This window comes from Zootermopsis nevadensis, unplaced genomic scaffold, assembly GCF_977971745.1.
Source record: "Zootermopsis nevadensis isolate Lab colony 2312 unplaced genomic scaffold, Znev_1.0 Znev_ptg000022l, whole genome shotgun sequence".
In the NCBI taxonomy this organism is placed as follows: Eukaryota; Metazoa; Arthropoda; class Insecta; order Blattodea; family Termopsidae; genus Zootermopsis; species Zootermopsis nevadensis.
Window position 1 is genome coordinate 7859797 of NW_028259154.1, and position 16007 is coordinate 7875803.

Below are 16007 nucleotides of genomic sequence, written 5' to 3' on the forward strand. Positions count from 1 at the left end.
GAAACGATCATTGCGGGAAAATTGTGGGCCGGGACTAAGATTTTTGAACGATCGATGCGATAAAACGATAGTTCGAGGAACGATAGAAGCGGGAAAATGTAACATTATTTTATATGGGATGTATTCGGGACCGAACAAAACGGACGATGCATCCGGGAAAACGATAGTTCCGGGAACGATGGATAGAGGTTTCACTGTAGTATTAAAATGGAGATTACTGAAATGTAGTCTGAGGGGAAAACTAGACTGAAATGGCTTAGGATCACGTCCAATGACAAGTTTCAATCAATTGATCAATTTCTAGAACACTTAAAGATACTTTAACAGCTGCAGTGTTAAATAAAATGGTGAGAGGCGATAAGTGAAAAGCAGATACATAACTGGTACAAGGCAGTCATGACCAATTTGCAGGTAACATTCACCTAGAAACTAAGTGTAAAACACAAAAGAAAGCAACCCTCAGTGAGGATAACAGGAAAACCAGTTAAACTATAAACCACTTCAATATAAATTTACAGCATTACCACTACAGCAACCTACTTGCTGACACTCTTGATACTCGAAGTATCTGAGCTTCAGGTTCTGTTACCAGAGATTTAGAAAGATGGATGGATAGCTAACCACAAGAATATAAGTCAGAAAAAGTCTGTGACTCACTGCACAACAGCTACTGAGGTATTCATCTCTGCTGCCTTCTTCTCATGCTCCTCTGCCATCTGGGCCTGCTGAAGAACCTTGTGCGCTTCTAGCACATCCACACGATCCAGAAGGGGCCACACTGCTGATCCAGCACTGGAGTCAGGACCATAACCACTGCAATGAAATAGGGTACAATTCAAAGATGTTTACATAACAATACTTTCATTACAGAAATAAATGACAAAACCACATAAACACACTAACAGAATTAGAATCCAAACCTTATATAAAAATATGAAAGTATGATACTATTCCAACATTAATGGCTACTCAGTCATCACTATAAGACAGGCACTTTATACAAGACCTTGGGAAAGGAGGAAAGAAAATATAAATGTCTCCATGTTTGAGACTTAGGAAAAAATATAATTGCCATTTTCTTACATTTTCAATCTTTTCAATCGTGAAATTCTTGCAATAATTTCTTTGCCTTGAAAAATAAAAACTAATTCTTGGGCTGTTCTTTTATCTACAACTTGATAAATAAAGTTATAATTTGCAAGAGAAGCTAACTGGACTGATTCTCTTTCCATAGATCCAAAATAAACTCTAGTACCACATATCAGAACTGACAATTATTTAACTGATGCATTCAAAGGGTTAAGAAACTGTTAAAAATTAATCAATCTTCATGTGAATTTGCAGCTCTGATTAAATAAGAATTCCCTAAAACCAAATTTTCAAATTTCAGTAGGAGCAAAGTGCAAGTTTTCTACCATCTAGGACCAAATTCTTAAAGACTCAGCACAATTTTGACATTATTCCACTGCCCTTGTTTCATCTTACTATAAAAATTTGTGATTCCTCGTTGTCATCAAAAAATGACGTCATCAACAATGTCAACTTATGTTTTTTATACTCGGCATTGTTGTGGAACACAACAATGCCGAGTACAACACAACAATGCCGAGAAAACAAATAACGCTTAGTACCAAGCCAGTCGCATTATCACTGCTCTACAAGCAGCACGTCGCATTCTTGAATATTGACTGACAGTTGGCCTAAAACATCAGGAAAGTGAAAGAAGACGTTATCAACTATTTGAAGTATCAACTCTAACAACTCCAACAAGGTAAACTGATACTCATTCGATATATTACGATTAAGAAAGTATTATGAAAACTGACTTTATGATTACGAAAGTATTATGAAAACTGACTTTTGATCGATATTACGACGAAGATTTGCTAGGGTGGGGCTGGACGTAATAAGTTGACTGAACAAGAACTGTTGGCCTCTAAACAGCGATGTAAAGAACTACAACAGACCTATTTCAGAAATAAAGAAAAGCGAAAGAAGACTTAATTGATAAACGAGACCATATTAAGAACACATGTAGAAAACTTATTCAACAAAAACAGAAGAGCAAAAAACAAACAAACGAAGATTTGCAAGAGTGGGGTTGGACGCAGAAAGTTGACTGATCAAGAACAGTTGGCCTCTGATCAGCGAGGTAAAGAACTAAAACATCAGACCTATTTAACAAATAAAGAAAAGCGAAGGTAGACTTACATTGATAAACGCAGAAAATCTTATTCAACAAGAACAGAAGAGCAAAAAACAAACAAACGAAGATTTGCAAGAGTGGGGTTGGACGTAGAAAGTTGACTGATCAAGAACAGTTGGCCTCTGATCAGCGACGTAAAGAACTAAAACATCAGACCTATTTAACAAATAAAGAAAAGCGAAGGGAGACTTACATTGATAAAAGAAGAAGAACGTATTCAACAAGAACAGAAGAGCAGAAGAAAACAAACGAAAACTTGCAAGGGTTGGTTTGGAAGTAGATAGTTGACTAACCAAGAACAGTTGGCCTCTGAACAGCGACGTAAAAAACTAAAACATAAGACCTACTTAACAAATAAAGAAAAGCGAAGGGGGAATTACTTGCAAGGTTAAGGTTGGGGTTGGACGTAGATAGTTGACTAACCAAGAACAGTTGGCCTCTGATCAGCGACGTAAAGAAGTAAAATATCAGATTACAAGAAGCGCTCCGAAAGGATTAGTCGTCGTTTTCGTCAAAAAATGACGTCATCAACACTATCACCTTATATTTGTTTATACACGGAATTGTTGTGGAACAACAATGCCGTGTACATAACAATGCAGAGTAAAGAAATAACGCTTAGTACCAAGCCAGTCGCATTATCACTGCTCTATATCGTCTCCGAACAGCGGCATTAGACTATTTAAGAAATGAAGAAAAGTAAAAGAAGACGTTACAACACCAAAAAGGTAATCTGATAATAATAATAATATTCATCCAAGTCATACTGTTCTTCAAGGGTTAAAACATTTGAATAAGACACTAAATTAACACCCCGAAGGGGGTTAGTTTAGTGTCTTACTCAAGATTTTAAAACGCATGGGGAGTTAGTCAAGTGTTTTAAACCCCCATTCGTGAGTGAGGGTTAATTTAGTTTCTTACTCAATGGTTGAAACACTTGAATGAGACTTAAACTAACCCTTCCGAAGGGGGGTTAGTTTAGTGTCTTACTCAAGAATTTAAAACGCAACCAACCCACCCGGAGGGAGGATCGTCAAATATTTTAACCACCATTCGGGGGGGGGGGGGGGGGGGGTTTAGTTTAGTTTCTTACTCAAGTGATAAAACACTTGAATGAGACACTTAACTAACCCCCCGAAGGGCAGCTAATTTAGCATGTTACTTAAGATTTCGAAACGCAACCAACCCCCTATTGTTTTAACCCTCAATTCGAGGCGGTTAGTTTAGTTTCTTACACAAGGTTGGTTGCGTTTTACACACTTGACCAACCCCCCCCCCCCCCCGTAGGAGCTCCGAAAGGAGCGCCCTGCTCTAGTATTTAAAATCTGATCCTGCATGAAAATATACAGGGGCTTGGAGGTAAAGTTTCATGTATCCTGACAAATGCACTAATACAGATGAGAGGACACCTTTAAACTGCCTGTCAGTCTGCATGTGGTGGTGAAGAGAAAAAAGCCAATCATCGGACCCACAATCAATTAAATATATCACAGGCGAGCAATTTCATGTGTGTGAAAATGGACATATATTGATGTGACTGTAGGCCAGAGGGTCTTGCAAGAAAAACTCAGTACTTCAAAAATAGTTATACATGCTGATTCACCATCATTTATAGTTTATCAAACTGCATAAAAACTGCACTATTAAGTGATCACAATATACTCCACAACTCATACGTATGGTATTCTTTAAGCATCTGTAGTCCAAATTCACTTTCAGAGTGAAACTGAACACTGCATCAGGGTGGATGAAACAGTGTCCAGAACAGCATTCAAAATGTGATACATCTGTATAAAGGGGCAGTGAACATGACTGGTGGTATTCAAAAAAGAAAATGAAGATGGCTGTCTTCTGGATTGTTGTACTACATAGTCTGATAAAAGTTTACTGATTAGGATTTGAGGTTTTCATGGTGGTGAGTCTGAAGATGGCTGTCTTCTGGATTGGTGCACTGTGTAGTCTGGTAGAAGTTTATCATTGTTTCAGAGGTCCTTGCTGCCTCGATTAATAGGGTGATGCAAATATGCAGAAGATAGCCATCTTCCAGTTTACTGATGTTTTATAGGAGCTTGTTGCCTCCATCATTGCTCTGATGATGGAGGCAGCAAGCACCCCTAAAACATTGGTAAACTTTACTAGACTACAATGTGCAACAACCCATAGGATAGCCACCTTCATACTCACCACCACAAGAACCTGAAATCTCAAAGAAGAAAGCATTTACAAAGAAATATGCTAAATGTTAAGAAAGCAAGTCACTATACATGCATAATAGTGACATAGTGAAACTTGAGGCACCTTTAAAAAGTAGCCAAATCTGTAGTAAATAGAACAAGTCAGTACCTTTGTGGACCACAGTCTCTACTGTCTGTCAGGAGTCGGATTGTTTGCTGGTGACGCTGACATTCCTCAACCAGTGAGGCTTCACGCATCCGCAGGATTCCCAGCTGCCGTTCTTTGTCGTCCAGCACACGCCGCATTGTCTCATTGAACCACACCTAGTGATGAGCACAGCCACAATACAAATTATAGGACAGCTGTTACTTCAACGATTACACTTTCTGAATGCAGTCTCTATATGCTTATTGTTTTTAAATGTACAAATCTTAACCTTGTCTCTGCCAGTAAACTAAATGAAGTTGCCTTACAAGTTTACAAGTTTGCTAGGCCTATCATGATCATACATTCTTGATGTTTAGAGGCTGGTATTATATAGCATGTACATTAAATATTTCACGTTCTGCTTTTATTGATTTAAGGGTATCAAGGGCTGCCAAACTGACCTGTCTTTCTGCCTCAGAGCGTACACGAGCTTGCTTGAGCTCCTGCTCAAGCCTGGCCTCCCAGCGTGCTCGCTCCTGCTCCACCGCTTTTCTCACCGATGCCTCCCGTTCTGTTGCAAGATCCTCACGTATCTGAGCTACAATAGCTTCATGATTAACCAGCTCAATCAGTTCGCACCTCTGTCAACAACCAAAAGTGCAATGACATGACACATATTTCAGTCCCATCACAACCAAAACACTGAGCAATTTCATTAAAGCATTAAGAAGCTAAGTTTTATGGACTATGCCATAATGCTTCAGATTTGGATAGATTCTTATAAGCAATAAGTATATTCGTAATGCATTTTCACAAATACCCAATGCCTTTGCACAACCAGTACATAGTTTATGATGTGAATTTGTGAAATATTAAAGAATATATGTCAAGCATAAGTGTATATGATACAGTGTTTTAAAATTTGAACACAATGTCCTTCATTTATTTCTGCTACAGCCTTATTATTGAAAGGATCTTACATCCTGCAACAGGAAGATGACATGCAGTAATGTCTCAACTATGTTACTAACTTGCCATTCAAATGCTATTTGGTAAGATTTAAGGTTCTCACGACAGCAAGTATGAAGGTCACTGGTTGTCTTCTAGGTTGTTGTACCATGTAGTCTCCACAAAGGAGACAGCAAACAACTCTGAAATTCAGTTAACTTCTTCTACCACGCTACACATTGCAACAACCCAGAAGACAGCCATATTCAAATACTACCTCCTCAAATCTAACACAAAACTGTAGAATATGAAAACTAACATCAACATATGTGAAGTCTGTTAATTTTTCACTTTTTTACACACACTTCCTAAATGTTCATCAAACTACGTGTTTTGGATGTGCCAATCTTCAGGTTCAATGTGTCTACATTTCTGAAACATGTGGTTTGATCAACACTTACGAAGAATGTATAAAAATTAACAAGTGAATAAACATCAAGTATCTGAAAAATATACACCAGGATGCTGCACTACAAAAGTGTACATATGTTCTTCCAAAGTCAACCACGCTAATATTATACTTTCAGCACAACTTTAACCAATTTATACAAACATCCTGCCTTTGCAACATCACTGTCAGTCTTACAGGGAAATGACTTCAACCACACTTCTGCTTTTGAAGACTTTTTTACCTTCTTCTGATGCATGCATATGAAAGCTGTCTAAATCAAGCACACTACAGACATAAGAACTCCTTCCTTCTGCCGCATTCACTTGATGCAATCCAGGATAAGAGTATGATCCAGTCATCCTATCCAAGATTTGAAACATTCATGGCAAATGAATATTATAAAATCCTCTCACGTGATCAGCGTTGAAAACCAATGTTCTGGAAACTGTTTCTGTCTCCGTCATCAGGCTGACAATGGTTTTTAACTCAGCATTGACACGGCTGTTTATTTGAGAGGGTTTTATTACATCCATTCACCCTGCCTGGATGATCACACCTTTTATCCAGACCGTTGGTAAATGGCTTTCCTTTTAGGACAATGCATACATTAGCAGTTTTCAGTTACGAGGTGCGATCGGAAAGTTTCAAGACTGTGTCAATAGAGGGCGAACCGGATGTAGTACGAGCTCCTGCCGCTAGGGGGTGCGGCCTACATTCATAGTGAATCAGTGTGCCAGCCGGCATCATCGAATTAGCATTTGTTTCTTAGTTACGGGTGTTTTGGTAGTGCATTACACCAACCCTCCTGCGATTTCGGAATGGCGGATTTTCATGAACAAATCAAATTTTGCCAAAGACTTGCCAAAACAGCTACGGAAACCTATGAAATGCTAAAGCAAGCATTTGGGGAGTCCGCAATGGGTCGTGCACAAACTTTTGTGTGGCATTCACGTTTTAAAAATGGCCGAACCTCTGTCGATGATGACGAGCGTTCTGGACGACCATCTTTGAGCACAACGCCCGAAAATGTTACGAAGATTCTGCAGGCCATTCACAAAGATAGACGTCGTACCATCAACGACTTGTGCGACATTGTTGGGATAGGCTATGGGACCTGTCAGCTGATTCTAAAGGAAGAACTCCACATGCGATGCATCGCAGCCAAGTTTGTGCCAAGGCTTCTGTCTGAGGACCAGAAGCAGAATCGACTTCTCGTTTGTCAGGAGCTCAAAGATCTTGCCGGATCGCCCGATTTAGCTCCGTGTGACTTCTTCCTCTTCCCAAAGATGAAAATTCAGCTAAAGGGAAGGAGATTTGAGACGATAGAAGAGATTCAGGCAGAATCGCAGATGGTGCTTGACAGGCTGACAAAGAAAGATTTTCAGGGATGCTTCCAGGCTTGGCAGCGGCGCTGGGATCGTTGTGTTCACTCCCAGAGGAACTACTTCGAGGGTGATGGATGAATTTAATACCTGAGATAAGTGTACGGGTTTTTATAGGCGCAGTCTTGAAACTTTCCGATCGCACCTCGTATGTAGCACAAGTTTACATTGGCTGTTGTTTTCCATTGCCACCAATACTTAGTATAACACACAAACAGGGGCTTGATCAGCAACATTTTGGAAAAAAAGTGTAAGAATACCGCTTCCATTACTTGATAACACACTTTTTAAAACAATACTTATTCTTCATGTGTATCTGGAAGCCACCAGTCACTTATCTTCTTCCAATATACAAATTATTTCTTGCAAAAAAAAAAACCACACACATCCCTTACTTGCCTCGAAACCTTGGGTTCCACAACTTTCTCCAGTGCTAAGGCCCTTATTTGACACATTTTGGTGGATGCTGTGTATCTAAACTGCACAAATTTCACTTGCCCATTCACAAAGCTTTTCTTCTACTTCAGGATAAGCCCTTTGACTACCACTGATTTGCATTATCAGTTCTTCCTTCTTTCCACAATATCTTAAACAACTTTTAATAATGTCATATTTTCTTCTAGCAGCACAATTTACAATTTCCTCTACTTCTCAAATTATTTTCAGCTTTTCACAAATTGTAAAAGATGAAAAACACATTTCTTTAGTATTCATGTTTAGCAGAACATGCATGCAGTACCTTACAAATATGAACGATCTCAGTGTGACGTTTCCTTTGTGTCACTCTGTACTTCCTTATTTTCCTTCGTGTCACCCTGTTCTTAACCTTAGGGTAAGGGCGCTCTGCACGCGTTTTGCTTGGAGGTTCATGGGTAGCGGAATGCATATTGGGTGGCGGGATGCGGGTGACTGTCCGCACTGCACTTCGTGGGCAGCTTGCTATGTGCAGTGCGTGCAAGTAGGAAGGGCATTTAATGAGACCATATTCAGCAAGAAACCTGGATGACAAGAAACCTTTCTTTAATTACCGGTTGTCTAGTGCTCGAAGAAGTGTAGAATGTGCTTTTGGAACAATTTGTACTAAATGGCGAATTTTGCTTAAATGTATTGAGACAGATGAACATAATGCAACTTCAATTGTGAAAGCTATATGTATTCTTCATAATTTTGTTCTGGAACATGAGGGACCTGACTCAAGTTACTTAAAAGTTACTAACAGTGTGGGATCTGTGCCATGGCAAAATGATTATTCTTTGCCGGAATATATTCTGCAACACCACAATACAATATAAATGTAACTAATTCGGAACGTATGGAAATTTTATGCAAACGAACTCGATAACATATATGCTATTTAATAAAATTTCAACTAAACATCCTTTCCTATTTCTTCAGCAACTTCTTCCCACTCTCTCCTCAACAGAGCAGTATGTTCATGTAAATCATGATTTGGATCCCACCGTGGCCTTCTACGGAACACAGCGCTGATCAAAAGTCTTTCATTGTCATAGTTACACTCAAGATAAGTTACACAAGGCTACACACTGCTGATTGTGATTGTATCCTGCTAGGTAGTGAACGATTTTAACCGACAGGTTCATTCTGCTAGCGGGGAGGGTAGCGGTTAGCTTCGAGGTAGGTGGGTCAGTGCGGCCGCCTACATAAGGTTTCTGTTGTTGGTTACAATCGCGTTCCCGCCAAGCGGCTTGCTACCCTCCAACCTCCAAGTGAAACGCGTGCAGTGCAGCCGTACCCTTACTCTTTTCCCGTCAGTGTGCCCTGGTCTCTTCCAGCTTTGCTGTACAGGCAACTCTCAGTTTACGAACGAGTTCCGTTCCAAGACGTTGTTCGTTATACGATGTTGTTCGTTATATGTATCTTGCATTCTTGAGCTTTTACGATACATATCATGTTCATAACTAGAACGTTCGTAAACTGAGAGTTGCCTGTATTATAAGGGAACTGGGGTGGATGAGTTTCTGCTCGGTGATTGGACATGTAACGTCTCCTCCATTTTCAGACCAAAACTACTTCAGGGGGTGGGCTCTCTCCTAATTTCGAAAGGGGCAGAGAACTGACACAGGTTTCTGGGGGGCTTTGCAATCCATCATCTCATCGCTGTGTTACTTGTTTGTATCTATATATATCCAGTATATAATTTTGTTAACAAATAATATCTATGATGTCATTTTGCTAATAAATAATAACAAAAAGAGGGTTGTGGGCCAGTGTGTTTCATCTGAGATTAATACTACAACTGTGTATGCCTTAGCACACTGATATGCAACATGAGAATCACACTTGAAATGAGTAGTGTTGCCAAACTCAATCATGAATAAGTTGTGCCCCATCTCCCCAACTTTTTTATTGTACGTTCTTCAGACAGAAGCAAGCAGAGCATCTTAGAAAATATGGTAATCTGTACTGGTAAATGAAGGAAATAATAAATCCAAATAAGTGTCCAATTAATTAACTTATTGATTAAATAATAAGCTTTTATACCAAATAGCTCACTCCATAGTCCAAGATGTTCCTACCACAGCTTTCTTACTCATCTAATCAATAAATTACTTGCTATTAAGAAACCTAACAGAGCATCTCTGTGTTCATAAAAAGTCTGCCTTTGGATCATATTTTGAGTCAATTCAATCATGTTCACATCACTGCAACTTATTTCTTTGAGATTCTTTTCAATATTATCCTCTCAAACTATACTCACATTTCCCAATGGTGAGTTCTTATCAATGTTTAAAGCCAAAACATTGTATTCATTTATTGTCTTCATGAATACTATGTTTTCTAATGTTCTACCTTAACAATACTCGGTGAACGTACTGTCACCTCATTATGTAATTTTCTCCATTCTCCCATTATTTTGTCTACTTTAAAAATAAAATAACTCCTTCATGAAAATTTAAGGATCTTCTGTTGTATAACTTGGTGGAACCTCTATTCTAACAGAACAAATTTTAGCTACTAGTTATACAACTTGTCACTATCTTACTGCATGGCATACCTCTATCTTTTCAAGACTGCCATCACTGGGACTTCGCTCCATAGAAGTGGTTGCCATGAGCCTGAAACGAGATCGGAGCCCCTCAAGTTCTGTCTTATAGCTGTGAGTCAGTTGATCAGAGAGATCTTTGAGTGCTGTCTGCTTGTTGGCCTCTGCTCTTTCCAGCTGCCCCTGCAAACCACTGCACTGTTCCCTCATCTCTGACAGCTTAAGCTCTAAATTCTGTACTGCTTCTTGCCGGACATGCACTTCCTCCTCCAACCGCTCCTCCATCCTTGCTTGCAAGGATGCCAATTCTTCTTCCTTCATTACATTGGTCTAGAAACACAAAATAAAATCTCTCACCAGTGAACCAGTACGACAAACTGAATGAAAAATAGAAGTATATTAAGAGTTCAAACATCATAAAATCACCCGAAGACCTGAGATTCATAAATGTTTCCATCTCAGATCAGAAAAACTGAAGGGCAGTTTCCTTGAACCAGTGTTCATAAGCCATGAGAAGAAGTGATTTAAATATCTGTTATGTATTATGTTTTAATATAATGGATTTCCTTGACTTTTTAAACATTTTAAAATTTCTGAAATTGGGAAGCACCTTACATTTGATGGTGTTTAATAATCGATATACCATCTTTCTCCCTAAAACCCTATTACTGAATCAAGGGCGCATATTACAATCAATTGCATCTTAGTTTTGGTATAATCTACTGTACTTTTCTGTAAGTTTTCATGACTGGAGTTCAATGTATAACTTTGACTTAAGAATTGATGTGACTCTCACCCAAAAGCTGCTACTATGCTACATGCGGCAAAAATAAACAGCAAAATTAGTAAGTTAAAAATCATTGTATATTTGACACTGAATGTAGTATAAATCCATGGTAATTAATTTATTGACAAAAACGTATCAGTCAAATCATTAGTTTTACAGAACACTTTTGAGTTTTTATCATCTAAAATTCAGACTTTGATTAAACTACTCACAGGTGTATAAAAAGGTAACTACATCTGTCTGTTAAATCTGTGTGCCTAAGTGTAAGCAGGCAACTCTGAAGAATGTATAATGAGGAACTGTAATTTATAAAGGTCACAAACTATTGGTAAGGTATAGAAATTAAGATATGTAATTATAGATTTGACACATAGCTTATATTGGACAAAAAAAATGCATACAGAATTTTAGCAGAAAAGCATTTGCAAGAGTGGCACTTGGAATAATGAGGTGAAGGAAGAATAACATCAAACTGGATTTAAGAGAAACTGTGATGCTTGAAGATGAACAGAACTGGCTCAGGATTATGCCCAATGGCAGGCTTTGGTAACAGTAGCATCAAACCTTCTGGCTGTAATACCAGAGAGATAATTACTTAACAAAGATATTAATTACAAAATGTTTACATATCAAACCTGCTTCAGTATTCGAATCTCCTCATCATTTGTCTCAACTGCAGTTCTGACATCTTTCCTGAGAGAATCCATCTCCAGCTCATGGTCTACAGTGAGGCGCTGTAATTGTTCCTGCCGAAGCACTTTCTCAGATGCCACGGCAGCTTCATATTGCTGTCCCAGTGCTGCCAAGAGATGAACCTGCAGTCTGCCAAATTCAACCTGCTCCTGCTGGACATGAGCCCGCAAGCCAGCCAAATCAGCCCGCAGTCTACTGACCATGTCACATGTGACATATGCACAGGCACTGAGCTGCTCACGCAACCGTTCCACTTCGCTGCGGGTGTTGCCCAAATTCTCCTGAAAACCACCCACACCAATATTTGATAACTGAGATCTCAGGTTCTATTGGCAGTAAGTATGAAGATGACTGCTGAGATGTTGCACCATGGAGTCCCATAGAAATTTACTGACATTTCAGAGATGCTTACTGGCTCTATCGTTAGGGCAAAATGCCCTGGTGATTGAGGCAACAAGCTCCCCTGAAATGTCAGTCAATTTCTGCGAGACTACATAGCACAACATCCAAGAATATGCATTGCTGCTCCTAAGGTGCACTAACCAGTAAAGAAAATCTTCACAGTTCATAAAATATATATATATAAAAAAACATTTTCACTGCACTGGCTGATTACGATATGGAATGTTTGGCTTTGACAGTTCTATTACCAAAAAAGTAAGAGTGAGAGGAACAGAAGAAAATCATGTAAAACATAATAAGTATCTCTTAAATATGGCATGTCATAAAAGACAAATAATTTTTTACACCCTGAAATAAATCTGTGAAATAGGCATAATTAATTTCTTTGTAGTCTGTGTGGGCAAAACACTTCCATTATTACATAAAAAATTTCTTTCACTCCATTCCTTACAAAGACAATTCCAATTAATGGTACAGAGACTGTGCCTTTTTTTATCATTATGAGGAACAAGATTTTGTTCATAAATAATGATGATCACAAATCCATAATTCAAGCTGTCTTAAAGCCTCTCCTATTTTAATGCCAACCTTACCATGATCTGTGCACTCTACAACAATGAGGCTCTGGTGATAAAGATATGATAGTATAAACATAACTCTGGTATGCAAGAAATACCACTATCAAAATTTACTTATATTAACTTATTTTTAAGACTGAGTTCCATTTATTTAATTTGTTAAGTCTCAAATAACAAATGCAACAAAGTCAACTTTAAACCAACTAATCACATAGTAATTTCTTCTCAGTATTTTGCTTAGAGCTGTTAAAATGCAAATACTGATAGTACTTGCACAAAAAAATTCATTATCAGCTATAAAACTAGTAAAGAAATATGCAAATGTGTGTAGTCCACTTACAACCAATTTCCCAACACAGTAACTTCACAACAAAAATACATCACATCTGACCACAAATATTCTCCATGATCTGCTACAGAAACTGTAAAATCAATTAAAAACTGTGTTAAAAATGGTCTTCATCTAATACAGAAAACATGAAAAACATTACAATGGGTCATCAGGTGGATAAGAGGTGGGGTTGGGAAGAACTGGGGACAGTGACTGATCAAGGCCCAAAGCTAGCAAACAGAAACTATGAATCACTATGCACAGCCAGAACCAAATCCCATTTAGAGACAAAGAAACACTGAGAAAATAATAAGATTTCAAAGCAGAAATACAATGAAGACAGAAGACATTTCCTTTTCATGTTAACTTTAGGCTGGAATACTTACCGCTCTATGTGGGTCAATTTATACGACCTGTATTCAATAAACTATATCATAAAGGTGAATAAGAATGGACTCGCCTCAACACCTACAACCAACATAACCACTTGATGGATGCACAAACATGAACCCCAGCCACTCAGATTAGGATTTACCATTGATAAAATTTACATTTAGAGGACATACAGTTACAAGTCACTATCAGTTCTAGCCTTATTACTCATGGTATGCAAATACCATATATATGTACATTAACAAGATAACAATCTAGAAAAAGGTGCATTAAAAGCACTTTAACCCCCCTGATTAATATTCATCTACATTACATGAACCTGAAACAGAGTTCAATAAAAATGCACATATGTGAATGTTCTACAACTCTTCCTGCTGGGCTTTTAAATTCAGTCCTCACTTTAAATGCGAGGGTTTAAATCTCAGGGATGGAATTTTCAACTGTCTAAAGAAAATATATATTGCAAATTTCAGGAACTTTACATTGCCTTTAGTAGAGTCTGAGCAAAATTCATAATGCAAACTCCACAAAGAGCACAAAAAAATCTTGTTTCCCCTTTTGATGTTCTTTTCCAGACACACACTGCAACATCTTGTCAGGACCGCATCACATTTGGTGATGAAAAATTTAATGAGTCCGTGGTTTCTCATTTTTCTGCCAAGTCAACATTCACCTCTGCTGGCAGAAAACAAGTTTGTGCTGTTTCATTTTCACACCTAGTCAACATTCTAAGACATCAGCGGGGGAAAAAATGCACCACAATCAGGTGGTTTAATGTTTCATTGACATCAGAAATGTTTTCTTTGGCCTCCTGTTAAGTATGTTATGAAAGAGACTACCGCAGAAGATAAAAAAGAACACTTTCTTCAGTTAATCATTAATCATATCACTACATAATAAGAAGGATACCGATCATCAGAGCATATATATATATATATATATATATATATATATATATATGCATTAAAATTAATTAATGAAGCTCCTTGTTGGTAGCACTAGAAATCTTGAAAGAAATTGGAATCCAGAGCTTCAGCACAAACTGAGGCTTCTTACAGAAGTTTTTAAATAAAATTGTGTTAGACCTTACAAAGATAGAAATCAATGGAGTGAAATAGATGCAGCTAGGTCAGGATAGAGTCTGGTGACAGAATTTTGTGAACACAGTGAAGAAACATAAAGAAAGTGAACTGTTCTTTGAAAATCTGAGTATACAACTGACTTTTCACATTTCCTGCACCATAGAGTGAGTGAATGTTAGACAGCAAAACATATAGCACAATGGCCTCCTGATGCAGACAAAGAAAAACCACTAGTATAAGTCTGGGTTACTGATGAGGAAGAAATCAAAGATTTAGGCTTCTGACGATGGTGTGACAATGTATACATTTTTTTTTAACTTTATCAGCCATTATGCATGCTTGTGTATACTTCTAGAGTGGGACTAGTTACATTAACAAAATTTATCAGTTTTTAGTTTCTAGTATTAGTTTCATTCAATGAATAAGCTTTTCTTAAAAACCTGAGGCTTGTATTTTATTTGATGGGGGCTTGTGTTATTCAGACACATATCAAGTGTTCTCAACGCAAAGCCTATGTGCCATATGAGGCCTACCATGCAATTGTATGGGTCATGTACATTTTTTACAATACTGTCTCTCTCTGTATAATGAAAAATACTTATATATCAGAAAACATGCTTTGTTAATGCTATCAATATTTGGCAATACCTTTTACCATGAGAAACTCTAGACTCAGAGTTTAAAGAAGAACATCAAATAAAGAACTAGGATGTGTCTTACTGTTGAAAATTTGGAGGGATGGATATGAATCATGACAGATATTAAGCCTAATATTGAAAGAGCAGCATAAAAATCTCACTAATTTAAAAAAAAAATACTGAGTAATATGCAAGTAGCATTTTTAATAAAGTTCTAAAAAGTCAGTAAGAAAGAATGAATGTGGCCGTAGGTATGGAAATGGTTGAGGACTCCTACAGTACTTGGTGAGATTTCAGATTCTCACAGTGGCAAGTATGATGACTTATCTTCTGAGATATTGCGTCCCGTAGTCTTACAGAAACTGATGGACATTTCAGAGGTGCTCACTACATCCATCATGAGGGCAGTAATGATGGCAGACAGTGAGCACCTTTGAAATGTCAGTCAGTTTCTATTAAACTACACAGTTCAACATCCCAGACAGCAGTGTCATCTTCTTCAACAGTACATGATCTGCTTTAAAAGTATCACGACTGGGATCTTTTTCCTTCTACTTCGTGGCCAAAAGCTTTCCTTGAGTAATAAGGCTTTCCACAACCATTCTCCTTCAATTGTCACATATCTCCTGTAACTAAGTCTAGAATCTGACAGCTATTGTTAAAGTCTGTACCAGTCTAAAGTTAGCCTGAAAACATCAATGTGTGCCTAATCACAATGTTCAAAATCACCAAAAGTAGTTCAGCAAGTTGCTAAAAGAAAAGACTGCTGGCTTGGTTGCAAGTGAGCGAT

The 16007-nt window shown here is 38.0% G+C and overlaps 1 protein-coding gene across 5 annotated transcripts in view; it reads right to left on the reverse strand.

Annotated features, from left to right (window-relative positions):
• Positions 1–16007, reverse strand: part of LOC110830972 (autophagy-related 17) — a 63962-nt gene that overhangs the window by 11599 nt on the left and 36356 nt on the right. For all 5 annotated transcript variants that reach the window (XM_022066438.2, XM_022066457.2, XM_022066429.2 and 2 more), the window contains exons 13-17: positions 11736–12074; positions 10326–10643; positions 4990–5169; positions 4550–4704; positions 658–813 (exon numbers count right to left, since the gene is read on the reverse strand). In XM_022066438.2, the coding sequence (XP_021922130.2) occupies positions 658–813; positions 4550–4704; positions 4990–5169; positions 10326–10643; positions 11736–12074 (1148 nt within the window). The remainder of the gene's footprint in view (positions 1–657; positions 814–4549; positions 4705–4989; positions 5170–10325; positions 10644–11735; positions 12075–16007) is intronic.